Genomic DNA, 24217 nt, shown 5'->3' on the forward strand with positions numbered 1-24217 from the left:
GGCTCCGGCAGGAGCTGGGGGGCCCGGGGGGAAACGGGAGGCCCCGGGGGTCGAGGGGGGCCCGGGGCTCGGGGGCAGCTCTGCGGCCAGCCTGGGCCCGGGCGGGCTCGGGGGACACGGGGCCGCAGCTCCGGGGGCCGCTGGGGGTGGTGGTGGCGGCGGCCGGGTGGCAAGGGCTCTGCCCCGAAGCTGCGCGGTGCCTCCGCATCGCCGCGCCGGCGCTTCGTGAAGTTTCTCTGCGAGCCCGCGGGTTGCGGGGTGCGAGCGGGGCCGCGCYGCTTTGGGGAGCACGGCCCGGGGAAAGGAGGCTTTTCGGGGAACCCGTTGCAAAAGGCCTTTTCCGACAGCGGGTCCCTCGCTGCGTTGCACAACGCAGCTAAAGCGCTGCGTGGAAGCAACGCGCGAGCAGCGTAACTTTAGAAACGTGTCAAAGCTTCAGGAACGCGGAGTTTGCTCTTCTGCTACGTGTCGAGGCGCTCGCAGGTAGCGGGTAGCCAGCTCGGCGCCTGCCCCAGCCCCAGACGATGACTGGGGCGCACTGGCGTCTCGCAGCGCTGCAGGCAGGAGCCTAGGCGGGGGAAAGTGGGTTGGTGCTGGAGCAGCGGTGCCCGTGCAGAGCCCTTCTCTTGTCAGCGCACAGAGCCACGTTACTGCGACTGACCGGTGGATGTACTTGTTTCATCACTCCGCTTACAGGACAGTGAGATCTAATCCCTACCCTGCGGTCTAGGGTCTGCTTGAGCCGGCCTGACCACATCCTGCGTTCATTCCCAGCTGCAGAAGTGGAAAGCTCCCTCTGTCACCTCTGGCCTTTGGGTATTTCCTTCAGTTCTTCCTGTGTCATCTGTGTTTTGATCTCGCTTAGGCCTTCCTTTCAAAGCCTGGTAGGCAAGGTCTGCAGGAGTCTGCTGGCATTGCTTTGCCCCCTCTAGTGTTGTCTATATGCATTCCCCACTGGTCTTACAGCTTCAGTTCTCACTGCGGTAGGCTGGGTGCCCTGTGCCGTTTTGGTCTGTGACTTTGCCTGTGAAGTACTGTGTCCCTTTCAGGCTACGCCTGAGAGCTTGGTGCATCTAGGAGATCTAAAACATCTCCTCTAGGGACAGCCTAATGCAGGGCTGGAACGACGATCTGAACCTGTGGCTGAACTTCCCATGGGAGATGCAGCTATCAAGAGAGCTGTGAGGAGAAAGGCCAACTCCTCGTAGCAGCCTCCRCCTGGCAAAGTGATTGAGATGGTGACAGAGCAGCTTTACAGAGACTTTGGTGGGAAATGCGGGAGAGATGCAAGGTGTAATCGGTGTGCCTCTAATGTAGAGTGTGTCTCACTGGAGGGTGAATCGGGGCAGCAGAGAAAAATGGCCCTTGAGGATGGGGTGAGCATTTGCTCAGGTACTAATCTATCACCTTCAGCCCCTTGTTCTGTTTCCATGTGTTTAGTTTCTCCTGTTTTTCTCCTTCCCACACAGGAATAGTTCCTTAAGGATGTGTTGTGATAAATGTGCTGCACTGCCCTTGCAATTCAGGCCCCAGGGATACTTCAGTAATTGCCCCTTCTGAATACCGCTGTACTAATCTTATCCAAGCAGCTCTATTCTGACTTGTTTTGCCCCAGGGTGATGGTTTTATGATGGGCTTAAGCCAACCAAAATCTATGTTGCTGTGTATAGTCCTAGTCCTGCCTCCTGCTGCCTCTTCACTGGTACTTACTGTTTTGTGGTGGTGCTCTGTCCTGTCCTTTGGGCCCAGCCAGTTCAGCTGATCCGGCTGAAAACCCAATCTGAGAAGGGTATGAGGAGGAGGAAGACAAGGACCAACTCTTTCTACAGCTGCATAGGTTTAGATCAGCTTAAACCAGTCACAGAGCAGCCCCATAAATGTTGCTCCCATGTCTACTGCATCGAGTGAGGGGGGGATTTGCTCCTGCTTAGCTAAGGTACCTTCCCAGTCCTCTGACATTGCTGTTGGGTACTTTTTGCCTTCCTGGTTAAGTCTTCCCTCACCCTTTAAACTATGAGGGAGGTTTGTAAAGTTGTTCCTGTTCAAAGAAATGAAAATACTGTGTTCATTAACTCCAGATTGTGAAAGGATTGCCTTGGTGGTCTGTGCTGCTGGAGCTCAGCGGGCGTTCTTCCTGCTAGAGCCTGATGTCGGGGCAGGACTGGAAATCAAAGCTGTTTGCCCTAAAACAGCAGATCATGAGAGTGGTTCAGTCTGTGGCTGTTGTAAAACTCAACTTCTGGGTGGGGATGTGTGAGGGGGAACTTTGTGATACCCTGAAGGAGAAAGAAGGCAGCTGCTTTGCTCAAAGCAGGGTGAGAACAGAGCTAGTGTTAATCCTGCGGGGTGCCCATTTAAGATGCCCATCTAGGAAAGGACAGTGCAATATTTTCTAGTGTCTCTGCACCCTTCTGGCTCTGTGTGGCTGGGCCTAGGCTTAGCAGTGCAGGTTTTAATGCATGAGGAGTGTCTGTGAATTTAAGAGTGCTGCCAGGTGAAATACCACGTGTCAGAATTGCCTGAATTAAGTGTATTGTCAAAGCAAGAAATTTATAGAGTTAGATGTTAGAAGCTTTTGTGCCTTCATCAAGGATTAACGTAATCCCTATTTAGGCTAAGTTTTTATGACTTGTGTGCATGCTTCTTGTACAGAGGCCCAAAAAAAGGAAAAAATTATGCTCTTGCATTGGCCGGGAATCGAACCCGGGCCTCCCGCGTGGCAGGCGAGAATTCTACCACTGAACCACCAATGCTGCAGCTGTGGATGTTTGCGTGCACAGCTGCCTCAGCTCCTGCACTGGAGCGTCTCCCTCAGTCTCTCAAAGCAGCCRGTGGGTCTGATGTGGCTGCATCGAGTGCGAGGAGCAGGGAGAAGCTGTGGGGAGCAGGGCAAGCCTTGGCTGAAGTGAAGGAGAGGGCAGGCAACCTGGGACGTTTCAGTAGCTGCATAGCCTGGAGTGGCTTTGCCTGAGCTCTCGGGGTTTCAGATCGGATTTAAATGTGGCTGAAGCATTAAATGCGTCTGGGCAATGAGCTGCAAGTTTCTGAGGTGGAGCAGGCACTGCGTGTGGTAATCTTGCTTGCTTATTGTTAGGAACGGTGCTGCCTGTGACTGGAACCAAATCTAAAAATCTTGGTCTCTTTTGTAATAGTATATTAAAAAAGTCAAGTGAAATGTCAGCTGAAGCAGTGGGTGGCCAGCTGGAATGGTCCAAAATCTTTCCTTTGCTTTGGGCAGGTGTCAAACGCAGGCATCCTGACTGGTGGGCAGGAATTTTGCCCCTGCACCACCGGTGCTCCCAGCGGGTGCCGAGCAATGCTTTGCTGCCTTCTGGTGCTGGGTCGGGGAGAATGGCCCTTGTAACCCACAGGGCAGCACRTGTCTGGATTGAGCAGAGCCTTTCCCATTCCCTCTAAGTGCTTTTGGGTTTGCAGCAGTTGCAGGGAGCAAGCTAGCCACTGCTGCCCCTCGCAAGGTRCTTGTGCTTTAACAGCTTTGTCCTCGGCTTTGCATGAGATTGAGGACTTGTTGATGCAGCTGATAATGCAGATGCAGCTTCTCCTGGACAAGGGACACTTGCTGGCGTAACCATGTGGCAGACTGGCCTGTTCTACCACACGGGACAGCATGCTGGCAGGAAAGTTGAAGGCCTTGGTGTGGACATCACTGTGTTAGTGGCGCCCTTCAGGGTGCAGGTGGGTGAACAGGTTGAGAAGGGAAGGTTGGGGTCAAACCTGGTTAGTCTGGGACCCTCCTAAAATGAAGGGTTCCAACACTGAAGACACTGTAGGTTTCTCCTTAAGCTAAATTCTTCAGCCAGGGCATTCACCACCCTCTTGTGACCTGTGGACTCCCTGTTCTCCTCTGCAGCTCCCTACCTCTGTCCCCATCCTCTGCAGCTCTTCCTTTCCAGAAGCCCTGGAGAGAAGGGCTCATCTCTCCTGCTATCTCCAGAGTGAGGAGGAGACCTGAGGGCAGCAGGAGCTGCTACCAGAGCTGCCCAGGTGCAGGCTGGAGATGGGGCCCGTTAGTGTGGGCACTGCGGATCCTCTGTCCTCGCCCATTCACTGCCCTGGGCAGCACCGGTTTTCTCCGTGCCCTGAGCAGCCCTGACTGGGCTCCRGGGTCACTTCCATGCAAGTGTGGTTAACCTCCACGTACGGGCTGTTGTGTGCAAAATGCTGGTGTCGGTGTGATTACACACCCAGTTGGACACCGCCTCCCACTTGCCCTGGGGAGTGCCTGGCAAGTGGAGCATGTGCAGATCTCATCCAAATGAAGCAGTTGTCTTGGTTTGCTATTGTCACGCTAAATCATCATGCTCCCGTGAAGCGGCTCTGTTGACGTGGTCTCGCTGAGCAGAGGATGCTGTYGTTTTTCTGGATGGGGCTTGGGCAGGGGGGCACACGATAGTTCCCCCGGCAGCAGCGTGGATCTGAGGCATTACGCACGGCCCTGTTGGAGGGAGTGTTTATCTGAGGACATAGTGACTTCTTCTCTGGCCTCTCTGTCCCTTGCRAAGGGAAGAAATCCTACTTCTGGCTCAGGCCTGGTTTCACATCCCCCTTTGAAAGTGCTGCTGCAGGCGTGAAGCCTTGGTGAGGTGGCCCTCAAGCGCCCGTACCGAGCTAACTCAGGACTCTAGTTTTTTGGCTGCAGGTTCACAAGCTGCGAATGTGGCTGCCACTGTGGGCACAGCCCCCTCCCTGCACTCTTTCCGGAGGTCTGGGGCAGCACATGGATGGGTAGCTGCTGCTAAACTTGAGAGGGTAGGTGAGGAGAGCTCTGCCTTGGCACAGGAAAGTTTAATTTGTGGGTTGCTTGAATGTTACCTGTGCTGGTATCAGTTTGTGCTTTGATGTTTGTCACAGCCAAAGCTCAAAATCCCTGTTACAGACAGCCACAGGGAATTTTCCTGGATGAGGGAAGCAGGGAGCTGACCCACRAGGCGATCTAGCTCGCTGAACTAGGCTTTCAGGCCCAGGTATTTGCATCAGATAGAATCTAAAGTTGCCTTTTGCTTTTCTCTTCCTCCCCAGGCTGGTGCGAGAGTTTGTGGCTCAGAACAACACGTCCCAGATCAAACATGTGATCCAGATCCTGTCGCAGGAGTTTGCGCTTTCCCAGCACCCTCACAGCCGGAAAGGGGGGCTCATTGGCCTGGCTGCGTGCTCCATCGCCCTGGGCAAGGTAGGCGTGGSCATTTTTGGTTCGCACGTGTTGTAGTGGCAGAACGGCTGCTCCTTCTGGGCCAGCCTGCTGGAGGAGACGCGCTGGCTGCTCCAAGGCCCCTTGACTCCCTTCCTTCCACATGTGAGAGTTGCATCTTGTGCTGCATCATGTGACGAGGGTGTGTGAAAGCTTCCCCAATGGCTCCAGCCATGTCCTTTCAGCACAGGGTTGTGTCCTAGCCTGGGCCACATCTTGGCAGCTGCACAGAAATGGTCTAAGTGCATCCGTTTATCCTCTGTCCAACAGCTATGTTTTGAGTGGATATTGGCGCCAAGCTGAAAACAGGACTAGACTCAACATGTTTCAGCTGAGGTCTGTTCCTGTTTAACCTCAGATAACCTCCTGTTTAACTTCTGCTCCTGTTTTAAATCTCTTTGGAAGCGTAAAAGACAAATATGTTTGTCTGCTGAGGACTGCTCTGACATAGTCTCCCATTGCACATGTGCGGCTGGTTTTGGCAGTGCCTGGACACAAGGTGGTAGAAGTAGGATATTAATTTGTATTAGAAAATTTGGCAAGAGGCAGAGCCTGCTTTTTGCTGCTCACAGCTCGGTAGACTCCTGCAGCACAGACTGGACTTTTGGGAAGCGTGGTTAAGGTATGGGCCAAGTTGTGCCAGAGTCTTAGTCAGACTAAGCAAGCACTCGGGGTAACATGGAAGGCTGCGTTAGCCTCAGCTAACGACTTTCTTTTGGACGTAACAGGAAAGACTTGCAGAACTATCGGACTTGCTGAATGCATGGATCACTCAGCCCAGTTGTGGAGGCATTGTACAGGTGCCCTTTGTACCCCTCACAAGTAGAGGGAAGCTGACTGATTTCCATCCCAATTAAGGGCTTCCTCTATATTTTTCCTCTCATTAAAAAGAGCAAGCTCCATAAGTTGCCTCAAGGGCTAGACCAGAGCATCCAGATCCCTGTTGAGGGCAGTGTGGATTCTGCAGGTGAAGAGCTCCATCAGGCTTTTGAATTAAACCACGTGGTTGATTTTCAAAAGTGCTTGCAAGGGTAGAAGTCATTTTGGTATGAAGTAGGATATATGTCAAAGAAAGCACAGAGCTTGGGAAGAGCAGATTGTCCCTGTTGGAAGAGCTGAGGTAGATTTTAATTTAATTCCTTTCTAAAGAGAATCATGATTGGTTGAAATGGATACTTTGAGGCCTTACATTAACTGCCTTTAATTGGATAACACTGTGCTTCTGAGCAATGTTCTCATCTTCATCCTCTTGTTAAGCTCTGCCRTTCTCACTGCTGAGACTCATCACAAAACACTGCTTTCCTGCACCAGCAATGCTATGTTCTGCCTTCACCCCAAAAAGGCCTGAAAGGTGCAAACTGAAAGTGTAACCTTCACCTCCCGCACAGCACAGCACTGGGACAGGGTAGTCAGCGCTGCAAGAGCTGCCAACACAGCTGGCTCCAAGGGACGGAGGAGTTGCTTTTGGTGGCCTTGAAGAACATTGATAAAAAATGTTGAGTTGAACTCTTTAATCTGGTAGTCTGGGCATTGCTGATTTTTGTAGTGATTCTTTTGCTAGACGCTTAGTAAATGCTGACTGTTTCCCCAAAGTAGGTTTTGTTAACTTCAAAACAAGGCAACCTCCGGCCTCCACCTGTGTGTTTGTCTGAAACTCCTGTTTTGCTGGCAAATCCTTAAACAAAAGTCTTTTGGGGAGGAGGGAGGGCTGCTTAGTGAATATGTTTACTTGTGGGCAGAGTCAAGTTCTGCCTAGTGTGGCTCTTTTATGGTGCCAGAGGACAAACTTCATCATACAGAATGTATTTAGCTTAATTTCTTGAGCTCTTGTGGCTCCCTGTCCTTAAGCAGCTGCACGCACTGAAACTGCATGTTTTCCAGTAGTTTGAGCCTTGGCTGAGTTGGTGTTTCTGGAGTCAATAAGGCAGAAAGGCACTTTGGGGACTGCTGTTTTTCTCCCTTTTCGTGAAACATGTATGACCACCTCCTTCATGCTGCCCAGCTCCTAGTTTTACAAAGAATAGCCCTACAGACCAAGGGCTTCTTTGCTCTGACATGTGCAGCTCCAGCTGCTGGGAGGTGTGCTGCTTTGCTTAACTGAGGTGGGACTAGACTTGGTCTTTGCTATTTGGTGTCTGGGATGTTCTCTCTGGCCGTAAAAACCTCAGCGGGTTTACACAGAAACCAGCTGGCCTGAGTATAGGCAGGTAACATAAATCCTGGCTGATGACTGACTGCTGGTGACGACTGGCTTTGCTGGGAATCTGCCTCCATTCTGGCTTGGAGGGGAGAGGGAGGTARGGCTAGATTTCTTTGTGGGCTTATCTCCAGCATAGATGAACGGCTTGTGGTGGAAGAAAGCCCCTCTTGCTTTGAAAGGTGCTTGGAGTGGGTGGCTGAAATAGATGATACAGCTCCACAGACGTGCACGTCTCTGGGAATCAAAATCAGTCACATGCAGTTGGAGTAATTACTTGAAACGTTTCTCTACTTGCTCAAAAGACTGCCACCATACCTGAATAATAAAATCAGAGCACATGATACCAGTGAATTAGGTATGAAGGCGTAATAACCTGGGATCCAGTTCTGTAGCAGGCTTGAATTAGAACAGAGGCGCTTGCTTGGTTTCGGCCTACTCTTGGTATAAACTTGGCCGCATCTCCTCTTGGACATCAGTCATGCAATCTCCCCTGATGCAGGCAGTGTGCCACAGGGACACTTTTTCCGTGTAGTTAGTTATTGTCCTGAAGTAGGACATTTTTATGTCTTTCTCAAGCATGTAAGTCAAATCCAGTGTAAATAATGCTGATGGCCTTACTGAGGAGCTAAGATGAGGTGTGTTCTCAGTCCAGAAAATGCACTAGTACTTTCCTGAATCTGAGACTTCAGGCAAGAAGCCTGTGCCTGCCTGGCATCCTCCAAAATTAGATGCCTTTGTGGTTCAGAGTGAGTCAAAACTGCAGTGATATTGGGCCAAGTCTGTCCAGCATAGGTGTGCTAAGCCATCATGGACCTGAATTTTTGCAGCATGCTCTGTTCCAGGGCACATACTGTGGCAGTGCCATCTCTACTGTCTCCCTGTGACGTTGTCCTAAACTAACCAGTCTTGTTCTGTCCCATCAGGACTCTGGGCTCTACCTGAAGGAGCTGATTGAGCCGGTGCTGACGTGTTTCAATGATGCTGATAGTCGGTTGCGGTACTATGCTTGCGAGGCCCTCTATAACATTGTCAAGGTGGCCAGGGGCTCTGTCCTCCCACATTTCAATGTGCTCTTTGATGGCCTCAGCAAGGTAAGAAGCTTTCTCTCCACCACCTTGTTTTTCCTTTACTACACTAGAGTACTAAGGCTAGCTCAGTAGTCCTCTTCTTCTCTGAATCAAATGAACCAAATTAGCCAAGATTTACTTTTCAAGCACACTGGTTTGCTTTGATCCAGGTAAATCTGAAGGACCGCATGAATGGTTTCCTCAACAGCACACTGGCTGTTGGTGTTGTGGATGCTAGCGTTCACTGTAAGATACCTTTTTATCCATCCTTACCTCCAAGATGTGTTTTTCTGCTCCTTATTCAGTGGCTCTAGGAAATTAGGCTGACAGAACTGCCGCAGCCCAGGTGTCTCTGCAGCACTACAGCCTTTTTGGGTCTATAGGGTCAGAACCATGTCTGCATGTGCCTGTCTGCAGCCTGTCCCTGGAAACTTGTTTCTCTGTCAACTGAGAATGTGGCTGCTGGCACGTGAAAACCTGCCCAGCCTGGGAAGGTGAWAAGCACTTCATTCCCCCTTAGGAAGTCTCTCTGGGGAGTGTCTTGGAGGCTAACTAGGAGTTGGAGATGAAGGGACTTCTCTTTGTTTCCATCCCTGTAATGCCAACCTAGAGCAACAGTCCCATGAGCCTGCTAGAAGCTCAGCTGCAGAGATGAACTCACCCCTGGGAAAAGGCCTGGGACCTGCTCTTGTAATGGCTCTTGTTTCTGTTGTTCATAGCTGGCTGCTGATCCTGATCCAAATGTCAAAAGTGGCTCTGAGCTCCTGGATCGACTTCTCAAGGTATTTGTCCGCCTGCAGCTGAGAACCCTTGGTACAGGCCATGACGCTCTGCAGGGTTGGGCACTGTTGGCACTGAGGCGTGGGCATGGACACGCAGCCTGCACCCATGTCCGCATGTGCCTCAGAGCTGCACGCTCCCTGATGCATGTGTTGTGGCAAGGTTCTTGGGACATGTCAGTCCTCTGAGGCTGCAGCTGCTAAGAGCATCCCAGCTTGGTCCTCTGGCTACTGTCAAAATGTTTCTTTCTCTCACTGGCCTTAGCCTCTCTGGGTTGAGTTTGAGGGCTAAGAGAGTTTGGTGGCAATCTCAGGCAGCTGGTTTGAGGGGCTTGCAATGCAATGTGTGTGTTTAGTTCTTAGGCGCCAGGTCTCTGGGGAAGCAAGGTTTCCACCTGAGCAGAGTTGGGTCCCCATCCCAGGCATCAAAACTGCCTCTTTTGCAGTTTTTGCCTCTTTTTGTCCTCTCCGCTTTTGTTCCCCTATCCCTTGCCTAAAAGAGTAACCAAGAGAAGTGAGCTGAGCTGCTCTGTGAAGAGCAGAGCTGCTGCTTCTGGTGGTTCCTTCAGTTCTAGTTCCTGTTCTGTCTGTCATGAGTTTTTGCTTGCGCAGACCTCCCAGTTCCTTTTCTGTTCCTTGGAGGTAAATGGCTCTCTGCCAGATCCTACCCCAGTCCTTGTTAGCAGAGCTGTTAACACGGTCTCCACATAGCCTGCTGCAAACCTTCCTGCTGGGAGACCCTCTGCAGAGCAGGGAATCTACTTCGCAGATCTGGAGTGAGTGACTTAGCTGTGCAGCAAAATCCACCAAGCGTGTGGGAGGAGCTTTGACGGAAGTCCAGGGGACTCTCCAACCACTGACACGTGTGATTACATCAAAGTTGTTTGGTCATGTGTGCAACACGCCAATGATGCATGAATCAAAGAAGCTGCTGCCCTCCTGTTCAGCCAGGCTGGCACATTGCAAGTAGAAGGCTTCCTCTGTGGATACAGCTCAGTGTTACTCGCTGCCAGAGGGAATATTCCTGTCTCATCGCCTGAGCAAACCGCGTGATTCTTTCTCCCAGGAACCAACAGCCTGGAGACCTTGCTACTCTCTGGCAGACCCATGCGTCAACTGCTTGTGACCTTTTTGCTGTCACGTGACTTGAAAAAGGCAGGATGGGGATGACTGTCTGGTTGTTGGGTGCGTACCACGTGCTGGGGGTCCCTTCTGACGCTCTCTGCTTGGGTTCTGCAGGACATCGTGACGGAAAGTAACCAGTTTGACCTAGTAGGCTTTATCCCACTGCTGCGCGAGAGGATTTACTCCAACAACCAGTACGCCCGTCAGTTCATCATATCTTGGGTAGGTTTACATGGTGCCGTGTGTGTCTGCCTGCCCAAACTCTCCAGCAGCTGTGGCCTGTCAGCACCCTGTGTCTGGGTGTACAGCAGATGTTTGCAGTGATGTGTGAACAAAGGCACCTGAACTTGCTTGAGCTGTTTTTTCCAGCAGACTTTTCATTTCACTTGTTTCTTTAAAATACCAAGTCCCTATCATGTCACTGTTGCTGTGAGTGCATCATATTGCACTTCTGCCAGCCTGGTTCAGGGCTTTGAACATCAAGGTAACAAAATACGGTCTCAGCATTGCTTATATAAATAGGTATGCTGTGGTCCAGAGGTTAGAGTCTCCCAAGGGCAATGCCTGGATATTTGCTTTCAGATTGAAAGATTAAGGTAGTGCTGCAAACCCAGCCACAATGGAGTGATGCTGTTCTCAAGGAGACAAGATGTCTCTCTCCATTTGCCTCCTTGTTCCTCTGCAAGGCAAGAGCTTTCTGCTCCTACAAAGACCAGGGTTTGGGGAGAGATATGGGACCTCATGTGTCTCTGCACTCTCTCTTTCAGCCATTCAGTTTGCAACTCCAGGTCTGCCTGCATGCATCTTGGCAGTCATTCCTGATCCCTGCTTTGTTTTATAGAGTGACCAGGCAGAGCTATGATTGGAAATACATCAATTCTACAGACTTGCCTTGTATGCTAGGACAGCATCCTTCTGAGATGGGCATCTCCATACCATCTTCTTTTTCTTTGCTCCCAGTCCCACATAGGCAGCCATGCTCCTCTTTCCTCCTGTAGCTCAACTTTGAATGCCTCACTTTTCCTCAGTACTGTGCCAGATTTGTGCTAGTGGTGTTAGTTAGCTCCTTTGAAACTCACCCATCCTATTCTTTATTCCTTCCCTGAGTTAGATCCTCGTCTTAGAGTCTGTGCCTGACATTAACCTCTTGGATTACCTGCCAGAAATCCTTGATGGGCTCTTCCAGATCCTGGGAGACAACAGCAAAGAGATACGGAAAATGTGAGTACAGAGATAGGTCAGGTGCAAGGTCTATATTTTGCTCTGGAGCTAGCATGTGCTTCCCTGCCGCAGGCTGATGCAGTGCTGTCAGTCACTTTCTTCATTTGTTTGCAATTCATGTTTATAACTCTGTAGCAAAACCACGTGCGGTGGGAGGCAGAGCAATCAAGCTGGCTTGGTTGGTGGATCAAAGTGTCCTTGTCAAGGGCCTCCCTTCCCCAGGTTGTTTTGGCTGGAGTGGCCAGAGGCATGTCATGGTCTGCTGGTGCTGTGGCACAAACTGGCTGTTTTGGCTCTGTTCACCCACTACTTTCCCAGCCCTTGCCCACAGTATCTGAGCTGTAGAGGCTGCTGTGCCCTTCTAGGGTGGGACATGAGCTCTGGCAAGTCAGTGAACAGGCCTGGAGCACGAGGGCCTCTCTCCGTGAGGCACAGCACCAAATCAGAGTCTCCTGGGTGTGGCAAAGGAGAAGCAAGAATTGCAAGCTTGCTGTTCAGATCCATTGCTGGGTTTCCAAACTCGGAGGCGTTTTGAAACGCAGGAATGGCTGGGCGTTCTCAGTGAGATCAGAGCACCTTGGCTCCGTGCACTGGGACAGAGTAACTGGACCTGTTTTGCAGGGCATAAGTGGAGAGATTGGGTTAGGTCTATGCTGCTGCCAGGCCCTACTGAATCCTCCCTGCTTCTTTGTTTTCCAGTGCGCACGTGTCTAGGAACATGTTCTGCAGTGCTGAAAGCGGGGATTGTCGGTTCCCCACCACCACCTCTGCTCTGTTCCCCTCTGTGCCCTCCACCCCAAACACATGCACTCGTTCTCAAGAGAGCATGTGTGTACTTTTGGGGAGTTGTGGGAAAGTGCAGGGGCCTCCTGGCAGTCGTTGCCTCTGCCCTTGCTGTTGTGTGCATGGGATGAACCAAAAATGGAGCGGATACACCAGGGTCTGTAGCGCAAAGTTAACCCATTTCTTGCCCTTGCTCCAAAATCTGTCCCTCAGCTAGCATCTGGGTAAGGCTTGCATTTGCTGTTGGTGCACATGTGGGATCTGTGGTCTCTGCTTTGGGCAGAGTGAGCTTGTTGTGTAACTCGAGAGCTGTGACAAAAGGGGGACGATGACACTCCATCTGCCTCACTCTTCCTGGCCCTGGCCCTGTGTAGAGGCCGCATTCCCTAACTGGCGTGGCAGAGGAGTGTGTACCACTGCTCCCAGCCCGAGAGCAGTGTCTTGACCTAAACCCCCTTCACAGTGAAAATAAAGCAAAAATGATGGGCATTGCACTGAGGTGCAGATACAAGCTTCATTCTCCAGTGAGGATCTGGGCCTGGGGAAGAAGGGGCAGCACCAGCCTCTCCAGCAGAATGAATGTGTACGTGTCATGGGTCACCAGTGCCCTCTCTTCGTATGCACATAGGAGGCTGGTCTCTGCAACCTCTTTCATAGTAGAGGAATGCTAACCGGCTGTTTTGCCTCTTTTCAGGTGTGAGGTAGCTCTCGGAGAGTTCCTCAAGGAGATCAAGAAGAACCCCTCCAGCGTGAAGTTTGCAGAAATGGCCAATATCCTAGTGATYCACTGCCAGGCCTCTGGTGAGTATGCAGCAGCCAAGCTATCAGAGAGCTGTAGCTTCTGTCTCTGTGGCGGTGGAGCCAAACGTAGATTCAGGCCCAGACTTGTCTAACGGGCTGTTAACTTGCAGTTTCCTTGTGTCTGAAGAAGACACTGGAGATCCCAATATTCGCTGTGTTGTTCTAAGGTCGACGTGCTTGTGGCTGGACCTCTGCAGGGTCCTGCATCACAAGAAGTGCTTTTCAGTGAGAAGGAGCTTTCCTTCAGGGCTCTGGTAATTCCTGTCATGTGTAGGTACGCAGTATGTTTGAGGGGAAGAGAATCGTGATTATGACTGGCGGATGGTAACACTTTAGCAGAGGCTGCTTGGATCCAGCTGTTGGTTTGTCGAGGCTGCATAGCACTGCTTTTTGCCTGCAGGAATTCTGCTGATGCAGCAAACGCCTCTGTCCCACCAGGTTCCTCCTATCTTTACTAGAAAAAGGACTCTTTGACATTGTGCTTACAAACTCTGCTGAGAGGTGGGGCAAGCAGCTCTCTGGTAGGAAATCTGCCTTCTCKATGTTCTGGAGCTGTTCCTGCAGCTGTCCCAAGGTCAACACTGCTGCTCTTGCACTGTTGATCCCCAGCATCTCAAATACAGAACTGGCATCCTCTTAAGTTCRCTGATGCCATGGTGCCTAAAAGTAAAACATCTAGCTCTGGATGGGATCTGCAAATACCCAGGACATCTGGAAAGRTCTCCTTAGAGGCTTGCTTTGAAAAAGAACCTGTGATGGTACCAGGTGCATCTGTGGGACAGTTAAGCATGGTGTGCCTGACACTTTGTGTTAATGCTGCACTGTGGCTGCTGCAAGTCTGCTGTGTAGACAGCGGTGGAGGATTAGGGCTGCAGATTGACGTGCAGGTATTTTCTGATAAAGGTCTTGTCCTGAGCTGTGCTGATTGAGCTCAAATTGCTCCTTGAACTTTGTTGAATGGGAGTGAGTTTCCTGTGGGATCACTTATTTCAGACCAAGGCTGCTTACTCCTGTTCAGACTGGTGTCCAATGAATTCATGCTGCTTAAGCCTAAAAATGGTCCTTATAACCCTTGACTGTCCAATAGTGAAATGCTCCCTTTGTCAGGACTTGAGGAGGTGAATAAACCCCCAGCTGTAAGAGTGAGGAGTGATGCTTGACCCAAACACACAACTGTTACAGTGGTGACAGAGCAAATATCCTTATGCTATGGGGAGCATGACAGAATACTTATAAATGAGGAAAATGCTCTCAAGGATTGAACTGGGTTAACTCTGAAACCTAATGATTGCATTTAATCTCTTACTCTCGCTGCGGCTTCAAGTTTTGTCTAGCTTCTCTGGGACTGGAGGGGAGATGGAAAAGAGCCCCTTTGCTTAGAGTGCTGCTAAAGTCCAGTCAGCCCTCTGGTTTCACATGGTACTTACCATGTTGAGTTTGCATAGCTTGCAGTGCTATCCTTTCCCTCACATCTGCTTGGCCTGTGTCTTCCAGATGATCTGATCCAGCTGACAGCTATGTGCTGGATGAGGGAGTTCATCCAGCTGGCCGGCCGGGTGATGTTGCCTTACTCCTCGGGGATCCTGACCGCTGTCCTGCCATGCCTCTCTTATGATGACCGCAAGAAAAGTATCCTTGTAACTCTGAGCTGCTGTTCCAGTGTGGATTGGACAAGCTCTAACATCTGAGCCTACAAACAGCAGCACGTCTCATTCCTGCTACACAACCAGCAGGGAAGCCCCTGACTCCTGTCCTTGTGACACACAGAGGCAGAAGGGCAGCTGCACTGCTGGAGCAGGAGGAGTCTTCCCTCCTAGGTGCTAAAAGCCCCACTGTCCCTTGGACTTGAGGGGAGTTGCAGTAATTGGGCTGGGACAGCCCTGGTTTTGTTGCAATGGCTTCTCCATGGCTGGCCAGATATGGTACCAAGCCATATGCAGGACTGCATGTTCCTTACACTGCCTCTCTTCAGATATCAAAGAGGTGGCGAACGTGTGCAACCAGAGTCTGATGAAGCTGGTCATTCCAGAGGATGATGACATGGATGAGGCAAAGCAGTCAATGACCCTGCCAGCAGAGCCCGCGTCRGAGGAATCCCTCTCCAAGCCGGAGGCAGTCTCTGGTGGTGAGTCCCTGCTTGCCTGGGCCATCTGAGGTGTGTGGTGAGGGCCAAGGGAAGGGAGGAAGGAAGAGAAGTCCTTGAGTTGATTTGGTTCCCTGGGGCAGCTCAGACACATGGGGCCACTGTACTTGCTTTGAGCTTTGGAGTCCTATTGTACAGATGATCTGCTATTGAGACAGAAACGTGTTTGGTGCTGACTTTCTGCCTAGCAGGGTTGCTGATCCAGCCTGGAGTCCAAGTGGTATTATAGTGCTGCGTTCTCTGGTGAGCACCCCCAGCTCTTCACCACACTTCACTTTGACTTAGCCATTAAATCGACCCCCCCAAAATAATTTATGGTTAGATGTTTAGGGTCTTTCTACGTAACAGCCAATGCACAGAGGGAGAGAATAGCCCATCTGTCCTGCAACGGCTGGCTTGAGAGCAGCTAGTCTCAACCAAAGGAGAGCTCAGATAGATGCGTCAGCCCTGGGAGAGTGTCAGAGCTGGTCAAATGCACATAGGAAGTGTGTGTTGCAGAGAGGTGGAGAACAGAAGGAAGAAGATTTTTTTCCTTTTGGTCTTTTCCAAATTCATGATGTTCCTAAGACCTGCATGCAGGTATCGCCCAGTCCTCCTGAAATTTCCAAAAGGCTTTAGCAGAACAGAAGAGGCAAAAGGTGACCAGCTCAACGGGAGGAGTGGAAGAGTATTCAAATGAAAAGAAACTAAACTGAGAGGGTCCTGGTGGACTGACGCCTGGAGGCAGCAGCAGCTTCAGCATTCCAGCATCCCTTTGACAGATGCTGTTGTTTCGGGATGAGTAAATGGTAGCATGCTGCTTCTGGCACATCTGTGTTACCCAAGCATATGAAATACATGTAACATTTAAATCACACTGGCCAACCTGTTTTATTCTTCTGGAGTTTCCTTTGCAGTGTCTCTGCTTGTTCAGGCCAGTGCTTCTCTGGAACACGTCTGCAAATGGCTTTTGAAAAATCCTTTCGTGAGAAGCAGCAAGCAGGGGCAAATTAAATGGCTGAAAGGTTTTCTTGTAAACTGGCAGCCAGGTCTAAGGAGGGGGTGCCCGGGGCTGCGTGTGCCCACGCAGGCTGTAACCAGCCACCTCGGTGTCAGCGTGTGCACCCCRTCTGAGCAGAGTGGCTGGCGCGGGGAGAACTCTCAGCGCAGCATTGGTGGTTCAGTGGTAGAATTCTCGCCTGCCACGCGGGAGGCCCGGGTTCGATTCCCGGCCAATGCAAGAGCTTAGTTTTTTTTGAAGGGATGGAGGGGAAAATTAATGCCATATTGCAGCCGTGAGTCGTTTTTAATTCCCTAATTGTCCTGAAAAGACCTCCTTTTGTTAAATTCTATTGCAGGCATTGGGAGAACGGCTTTTGTAATAAAAATTCCAACACAAAGTTTAATTGCTTTAATACTGCAGAGTTATTCTCCTTTGGGTAGATGATACTGCACCTTGAAGCATGCAGGATCAAATAAACCTTTGATACTTTAACAGCTGAAAATCTCATCTCTTCTCCATCTTTCTGCTGATGTGGCAGTTTCACTCTGTGTGAGTAGAGTCAGTTGGCACAAGGGGGCATAAAGAGTCAAGTTAATCTTGTCACGCTTTGTCACTATGCTTATAAGACCCAGTTGCTGATGGTGGCCAGCACAGGCTTCTTGACTGGCTTAGCAGTCCTGTACACTACTGCACAACTAGGAACTAGAGCTCTCTGAAAATCCCAGCAACCCCTTGCTGACAGATTTCTGGTGTCTTTAAAGCTGGAACAGCTTTGGTGGTGCTCAGCTGAGCTATGGACTTGGTCCAAGGTAGCTCTTCAGAGACCTCTGTCTAGTGCGAAGCAGAGGTTGGAAGAGCTGTTGCTTGGCTTCCATGTAGAGTCATGCTGCCAGCAGAGATGGCCAGGTGGAGATGTCCTGGTTTGGAGTCAGCCATTGCTGTGCTTTTGTAGTGTCTTGTAGCCACTAAAGGACTATGGAAGGCAGCTCTGCAGTTCTGTGCTCCTTCTTTGAGAAGGGTTGAAACTGTCAGAAGGATGTGTGTCTTGATTTGAGCAATGTATCACAAGGTTCCCAGCTCTGTAAACTGTAGGTTCCTCCTTCAACTGTGGAGGGAGAGGCCCAGTTTCCATGGGGTGCAGGTCTGAAGCTCTGCAGCTTGTGCTTTGCCTGGTGAGCGGGACCAGGTACCAGCTTTCTCCAGTGCCTAGTTCTAGCAGTGGAGAAGAGCTCGAGGAGGAGTGTAAATAAGAGAGAAGGGATCTTCGGGGGGCCTGGACCCTCTGATGATGGCTGATGCTGTCTTTGCACAAGTCCATGCTGCTCTCTGCCTTCCCTGCATCCCACTAACTGTCTCCTTTTTTGTCTTCCCCCAGGATCTCTGGATGCCTCTAGTGACTCCAACATCAGCAACACCAGTGTCTTCACAATCACCAGGTAGAGTCTATTCACTGCTTCAAAGTGGCTTGAGAACAAGGGAAGACTTCTTGGGGCACAGACCACAGCTGACAGATACTGACAAAGCTGTGGGGGAAGCATGGTCTGGGCTGGAAAGCAGTGGAGTCTCATGGGTCAAAGTGGGATAAATGACTGGGGATGCTCTAGAGATTGGCTGGTTCTCCCTGAGGTTTTTCTAATGTATTTGCACCAAAATGTCTCAGTTCTATGGTAAATTGAGGAATTCCTCCCTGGGGCAGGTCTGGTGAGGCAGTGGGTGTCTTGTGCATTCAGGGCGCTGCACCCTCTCCTGTCTTCAGGTCCCCTGGTCAGACATTCCAGCTAATAGAAAGGGTGAAGGTGGGGAGAAGGTGGACCGTTATCTCAAGTATGGCTCTTCTAGTTTGGCCAGAATAGGAAGAACTTGGTTACCTCCTTCCCTTGCAGGGAACCACAGGGCTCTGAAGTAGAGGAATGGCTGTGCGCTAGTCTGGCCTCTCGGCCAAAGATGCAGATGAGTACATCAACCATTTGAGGCTGGGAAAAGAGTGTAGCTAGTGTTATTCCCCACTCCTTGCTGCCGCAAACCTCTCTGAGCAGCAGTGCAGTCCTGGCAGCCTACCACAGCATGGTGCTGTAGGTCAAGAGTTTGGACGCACCTGAGCTGAGTGCAGTCCAACTCCAGTTGCTTGAGAGAAGAGGTGTCTTGGCAGTACCTGCTGCCRACCTGTCCCCCTGCCAGGCATGTGGCATTATTCAGACCCATGTCTGCAGAGAACAACTCCGCACCCAGCACGATCTCTCCCTATATCTCATCTAAATCATCTCTCCTGCAAATATACTTCTTCCCATCCAGCTGTAGGGGATTTGGTGACAAATCCATCTGTTCTTGTAACCATCTTTCCTTTCCCTTGCTGCCTGCAGTTCTTTTCCTCGTAGTTCATGGTTTTCAAAACTTTATTGTGCTCTGATATATATATGTATTCTTTGCTGTGGTGCCCAAAGTAAGATGCATTACTCCAGCTGCATCCTCACCAGGAGGTCATACACACAGTATGGCTTCTAATGCATCCCAGAGCAATGTTTGCCTTCCTGCAACAGTGTCAGCTTTTCAGATTTGATTCACTGTACCCTTCTGTTCCTTTTTTGCCTTTCTGCTGCCTACCCAGCTACTCCATGTTCTTACTGGTCCGCTTAATTTTTTTCCTCCTTCAAAAGTACAGATCTTTTCTTTTATTTTTCTAGATTTCATTTTATGACTGTTAAATGATTTCCTCAGTTTTATTGTGATCACTGAGTTCTGGCCCTGTTCTTTGCAGTGCTTGCCAGCCTCCCACCATGCTCTGTGAAGACTCAGCCCTTAAAGTTTAGCAGGTACATAAGTGGGTGTGCATAAGGTTGAAATTTGAAAGGGAGAGAAAAGGAGAGGCAGTAAATCAAGAGGACATGAATGGACCCTCTCCTTCTTGTGTTAACTGAGTCTCTGTCTTGGAGAGCTTGCACCTGGGGGAAAGAGAGAGTGAAGGCCAAAGGGGGACAGAAGCAGAGAGAACTGAAGTGATTTGGTCGCAGTGTCACTGCAGAGCCAGGAGAAGAACGGCTGCCCAAGCTGAAGCGTTCTTCTGGATCCCCAAGCATCAGGGAAAACCACCAGTGACAGCAGGCAAGGCCACCATAGAGGTCTCCTCCCATCTCTAAACTTAACAAGATGCCTGAGGGAGGCTTTTGTCCCTTATATCCCATGCTTGGTGACTKCCTTTGCAGTGTGAGTATCCTTGGCTTCTGGAAGGAGGTCTCCCATCCCTGGTGACTGGTGTGCATGTGTTAATGTGTTGACTGCACAATGGTGCGAGCTCACTGCAAAGCAGTACAGACAGGAGAGCAGGGATCTGCCTCAGCTGAGTGAAGATGAGGGAGCTAGTTTTGCAAGGAGACTTGTATATGAGCTCTCCTAAGCCCTTTTRAACAGGAGACACGAAGGAGGTTTTTTTCATGGGGTTTACCTGTCATGAAACCCATTTCCCCATCCTGTGTAAGCTCTCTGCTGGCCCAAGGTGGGGGCTTGGAAGAATTTCCCTGGTGCACCAGTTGTGGGGGATTAGCACAGGATTGTGGGGGCTTTAAGTGCCAGCAGGACTCCTGGGTATCTGCCTGGTGCTCTGTCTCTTGCCTCTGGCTCAGATATTGCTCCCACCTTGGTGCTTCCCTAACTCTCTGCTGTTGTAGCTCAGGATCTGAAAATTAGGGTTTCTGGTTTGCAGGAACATTGCTTCTTAAGAACTTGGGTTTCAGTATGGACAGGACTGAAATCAAACCTCGGGCAGTTCCTGGAGCCAGGAGTTTCCTCAAATACTTGCTGAAATGGCCCTCCAAATTGGTAACTGAGGAACCTCTCCCAGGTGGCTTCAATTCCTAGAGGGGCTCCTGGGGCTGTGCTCTGCTACTAAGCTGTTGGCAAAGGCAGCCACAGTTTGGTTTTGGCCCAGGTTTGGCGGGCGTCTGAAATGGAGCATTCATTTGCAGTGGGCCTGCTTTCTTCCTCTGCTCCTGGCTCCAAGGAAGCAGGGAGTCAGCCGACTGGAGAGGTCTGGCCACTCCTAGAGCAAGAACATGTGAGGGCTGGTGCTAAGCTGAACTGCACCCCTAGTGCTGCAGGAGCAGAAACCTGGAGGAGATCTCCAGTGGTCCCACAAGTTCATGTTCCCTTCAACTTCTGACTCTGGGAGGGCTCAGTAATTTGGGACATGCATTTACAGCAGCRCACAGTTAACTCAAGAGCTAGAACAGGATGGTTGTGTTCATGCGATGCTGTGCTTGCTGATGTGCCCCACAGGAGCCAGGCGCGTGGCAGTGCTGTCACTTTGCAGGGTCAGGCTGCCTGGCCTGGACCGTGAGCTGAAGGATGAAGAGAGTTGGCACCTGCAGCCAGTTGTAGCCATAACTGACACCCGGGTGCTGGGAAGCGGCCTGTATGCTGAATGCCCGCTGGGTGTCAAGGCAGGACTGCAGGAAACAGTTTTGTTCCTTTTAAAAGCTGGAAAGTCTACAAACTGAGGAAGTTGCAGCTGCCTTTTCAGATGAAGTCACTCCTTGCTTGCATTTTTGCTAGTTCCCCCCTCTTCCCCCGGTCCCCTCTCAAGAGCAAGTGATGAAGCGTGGCCCAATGCCAGATGTCTAACTCTCACGCCCCCTTCTCCTGCCCTCCCCATGCAGTCATCTGTAGGAAGATAACACTGAAGCAATAGTGAAAGGAARAGTACCTAGTTCAGGAGCAGAAGAGAAGAAAACTGTATAGCGTTACGTCCAAGCATCTAAAGATGCTTTCCAAGAATGTAGAAAATGACTAGGTCTGAATGGCTTGATAGATGGATGTTGGGCATGTTCCTATGGCAACAAAGTGACCCCCCCCCCCTCCTAAAACACGTTGTTTGTGATCCAAAATGCTTCTGCAGTAATTGCCAGCTTCCCTTGGAGGGAGCTTCCTGGTGGCATTCTCTAGAAAATTGGGACTGTCTTTCTGCTGAGACAGAAATTGGCTCCCAGGAGAGCCTGGCTGTACAAGGAGGATTGGAGGGGCTTAGAGAGCTGCCCCAACAGGTTTGGATTCCTGCTCTTGGCTTCTGCAGAAACTGTAGTTTGATCTAGGTGGACCAGAACTGTGTTTCAGAAAAAAACTGGAGCCTTTCCATAACCTAACTAACGCTGTTGGTCCAGCGTTATCTGAGCCCAGAAGAGGAAGGGAAGGTCAAAATATGGCTGCTGGAGCAGAATTCTGATTCCTTCCTTCAGTCTGAAGTCCTAAAAGAGCAGATACAGATGTCTGTCCTGCATCTCTGGACCAAAATGGCTGGAAACTGTTGCAATTAGAATAGCCTAAAACATAGTGTTTCAAGAGGTCAAGATTTGATCAGTTTGAGACCACTTTCCAGCCAGGCTGCTGAGCCGACAGGCAGGCATGTCTGGCAAGCATTCAGAAGGGTTGCTGGTGTGGCCTGGGTTAGATACAGAGAAGTTAAACAAGGATGATGGGACCAACATCCTACACCAAGCTAAATAAGGCACAGGAGGCCTCCAGAACAGCCTTTATGGTTCTTACTGATTCAAGGAAGACTTCTCATTTTGGATGATGTTCAGGGATACGTGGACACGCAGAGCGATGTGTTGAACAAAGCAGGTCTCAGGTGGCATAGCCTGTTACCCTAGGTCTGGGTAGGCAGTGAAGTACAAGGCTCTAATTCAGAGGTCCRGCAGTCTTTGTCCCGAATGACTTGTCTAGTCATGCTGTTACAAGGTCTCAGAGGAGTGTGCTCCATGGGTGGATGGCTTTTTGCTTCCCCAGTCTGGGGTAACACAGTTTGAATCATCCAGGGACTGCGCTCTGTAAGCTTGCTGTGTGTGCTGGCTGGCAAGCGTGTGGTGTTGTATCTTGTCTTCTTGACTTGTGCTGTTCCCCAGCCCTGCAGCTGGGACCGTGTTGCCTGCCCAGGCAGGCCTGGTGACCTTGAGACATTGCTTCAGATCCCAGCTCAGCAGCTTGTGATCTGATGTGCCCCTTGGGCTGGACTGACAGCTTCTGGGAGGTTTGAAATGCACGTGCCCCGTATGCAAGCTATGAGAACAAGCATTGTGGGCTGTCTCCCCAGCAATTGGGAACACCGTCTTCTCTAGTACGGCCAGATGTCATTCTTGCTGCGTGTTGCTCTGCGGAGAGGGCAAATTGCTGCCACGTGGCAGAACTGTCCATGGCTGTGCTTAGATGAGACTTCTTAGTTATGGTATTTACGGCTCAGTACAATCTAAAATTGCTGCTGAAAGTCGCTGAAGCCTGATGGCCAGAGCCCTACATGCCTTGGGGATGCAGCCAGCAAGCTGACTGTCTCCAGGTGAGCGAGGGGCCCATGCCGTAGCAGCTTGCAGGAGCTCTTTGAACATAGGATCAAGGTGGCAAACACACTGTGCTTGAGTAGGTGCAAGAGGGGTGGAGGGTATGAATGTGGCCGGCTGCTCAAGAGCATGGTGGGGATGGTTGGCAGAAGGCAGTGCGGTGGCTCGTTCTGAGCTCTCATACCATGCCTGCCTTGGAGGCCTGTTCTCTGGCTCCAGCAGCATCTGCTTCCCAAGGCAACACAAGCCTCAAGGCCTTGCTGCAGCTTTTGGGTCCCATGTAGCTTCTTGGGGAGACTCCACCCATTCCTCCTGTCCAGCCTGGACTGAAGAGAGGGGTTTCCTTCTTTGCCCTGAAGAGTTAACAACCTCCGGCTGCCAGTCGAGTGGATGAGGCATTGAGCAGGGAGTGGTGAGCTGGACTCTGGCTCTGTCCATCCCCAGCCAGGGGACCGTGGGCACATCGCCCCCAGCCGCTGTCTTGATTTACCATGTGATCTCTTTGGACTGGGTGTCTCTGCCTCAACCTGCCCTTGAGCCTCATAGCTTACTGGGAGGGCAGCTAATGCTCATGTTATGAGCACTTCCAGTACTTGGAGGCTAGAATTTGCAGTAAGCAGAAAGAAGCCAAGAGCACTGAAATGAGAATGACGGAGTGTCAGAGGGTGACAGCTTGTGGGACCGATAGCAGAGAGCCGCTATTTACCTCCCGGCCACTGGCTCAAGCCGGTTCGGAAGCACAGCTGCCAGCTCTTAGGGGATATGCCCTTGTGACTTGGACCACAATGAAAGGACCTGGATATTTCCATCCTTGGCAAGTCAGCTTGCTGGGCCTGCTTAAAGGCTAGGGCCTGGCCTGGGGCTTAACCTCCAGATGGGGTCAGGAAAGCAGCTGGGCAGGGCAGCAGGCCAGGAGGGAGATGACAGCTCAGATGTTGGCAGAGAAAAAACAACCACTGGAGAGCGAGATGGCACAAGTGCTTGAATAAAGTGAAGGACTGAGAAAACGAATTGGTAAGGGAAATGGAGTGAAAAATGTTGCTGTGCAGTGTTGCAGGGGGAGGGCAGCGTAACACTAGTGGTTTGTTTGAAAGTGTTAAGCCTTGTCCAGAAGTGGAGGAGCAGTGGAGGAATTGAATGCGCTTGGAAAGTGAGCTCCGTTCCCATTGCTGGAGGATGCTTCCTGAGATCAGGGGACATGCTGGGAGGTTACCCTACCACCACACAGACTGAAGAGAAGGCACCACGATCCAGAGGTGAGAGCCTGGTGCAGCTCACCCTTGCTAAATTCACCAGCGGACATGTACTTACTGTAACACGCTAACCCTGGAGGAGGTGCCAGGGCTGCATTAGTCCTCTGAAGCAGCAGAACAGAAACTAGGGTAGTGGGTTAGATGGAAGCAATTGCATCTGACATCTGCCCTGCCACAGATGTTGATGCTGGGAGCCTGTGTGACAAGCCGAGAGGATTGTGTTAAAGCAATGCCATTACTGTTCTTCTTAAGCTCCCGCTTCAGGCTGGCTGCGGATTAAGAACAGGGATGCACAAGCAAGCTGTGGAGCCTGCTTCAGAGCCACAGCAGCGCT

General features: G+C 50.9%; 1 protein-coding gene and 2 non-coding genes across 3 annotated transcripts in view; 2 read left to right on the forward strand and 1 right to left on the reverse strand.

Annotated features, from left to right (window-relative positions):
* Positions 1–2682: 2682 nt before the first annotated feature.
* Positions 2683–2753, reverse strand: TRNAG-GCC. Its single transcript has one exon. It is a non-coding gene; the product is annotated as a tRNA-Gly (tRNA).
* Positions 2754–11520: 8767 nt separating this feature from the next.
* The window catches only part of VAC14 (Vac14, PIKFYVE complex component), a 95306-nt gene continuing 82609 nt past the window's right edge, over positions 11521–24217 (forward strand). The window contains exons 1-5 of the mRNA XM_026084897.1: positions 11521–11601; positions 13079–13185; positions 14680–14814; positions 15158–15310; positions 17686–17746. Coding sequence (XP_025940682.1) covers positions 11600–11601; positions 13079–13185; positions 14680–14814; positions 15158–15310; positions 17686–17746 — 458 coding nt within the window. The 5' untranslated portion in view covers positions 11521–11599. The remainder of the gene's footprint in view (positions 11602–13078; positions 13186–14679; positions 14815–15157; positions 15311–17685; positions 17747–24217) is intronic.
* TRNAG-GCC lies at positions 16477–16547 on the forward strand. The gene has a single exon. It is a non-coding gene; the product is annotated as a tRNA-Gly (tRNA).

The sequence above is a fragment of the Apteryx rowi genome, unplaced genomic scaffold (genome assembly GCF_003343035.1).
Source record: "Apteryx rowi isolate R43461 unplaced genomic scaffold, aptRow1 scaffold_653, whole genome shotgun sequence".
Classification (NCBI taxonomy): domain Eukaryota; kingdom Metazoa; phylum Chordata; class Aves; order Apterygiformes; family Apterygidae; genus Apteryx; species Apteryx rowi.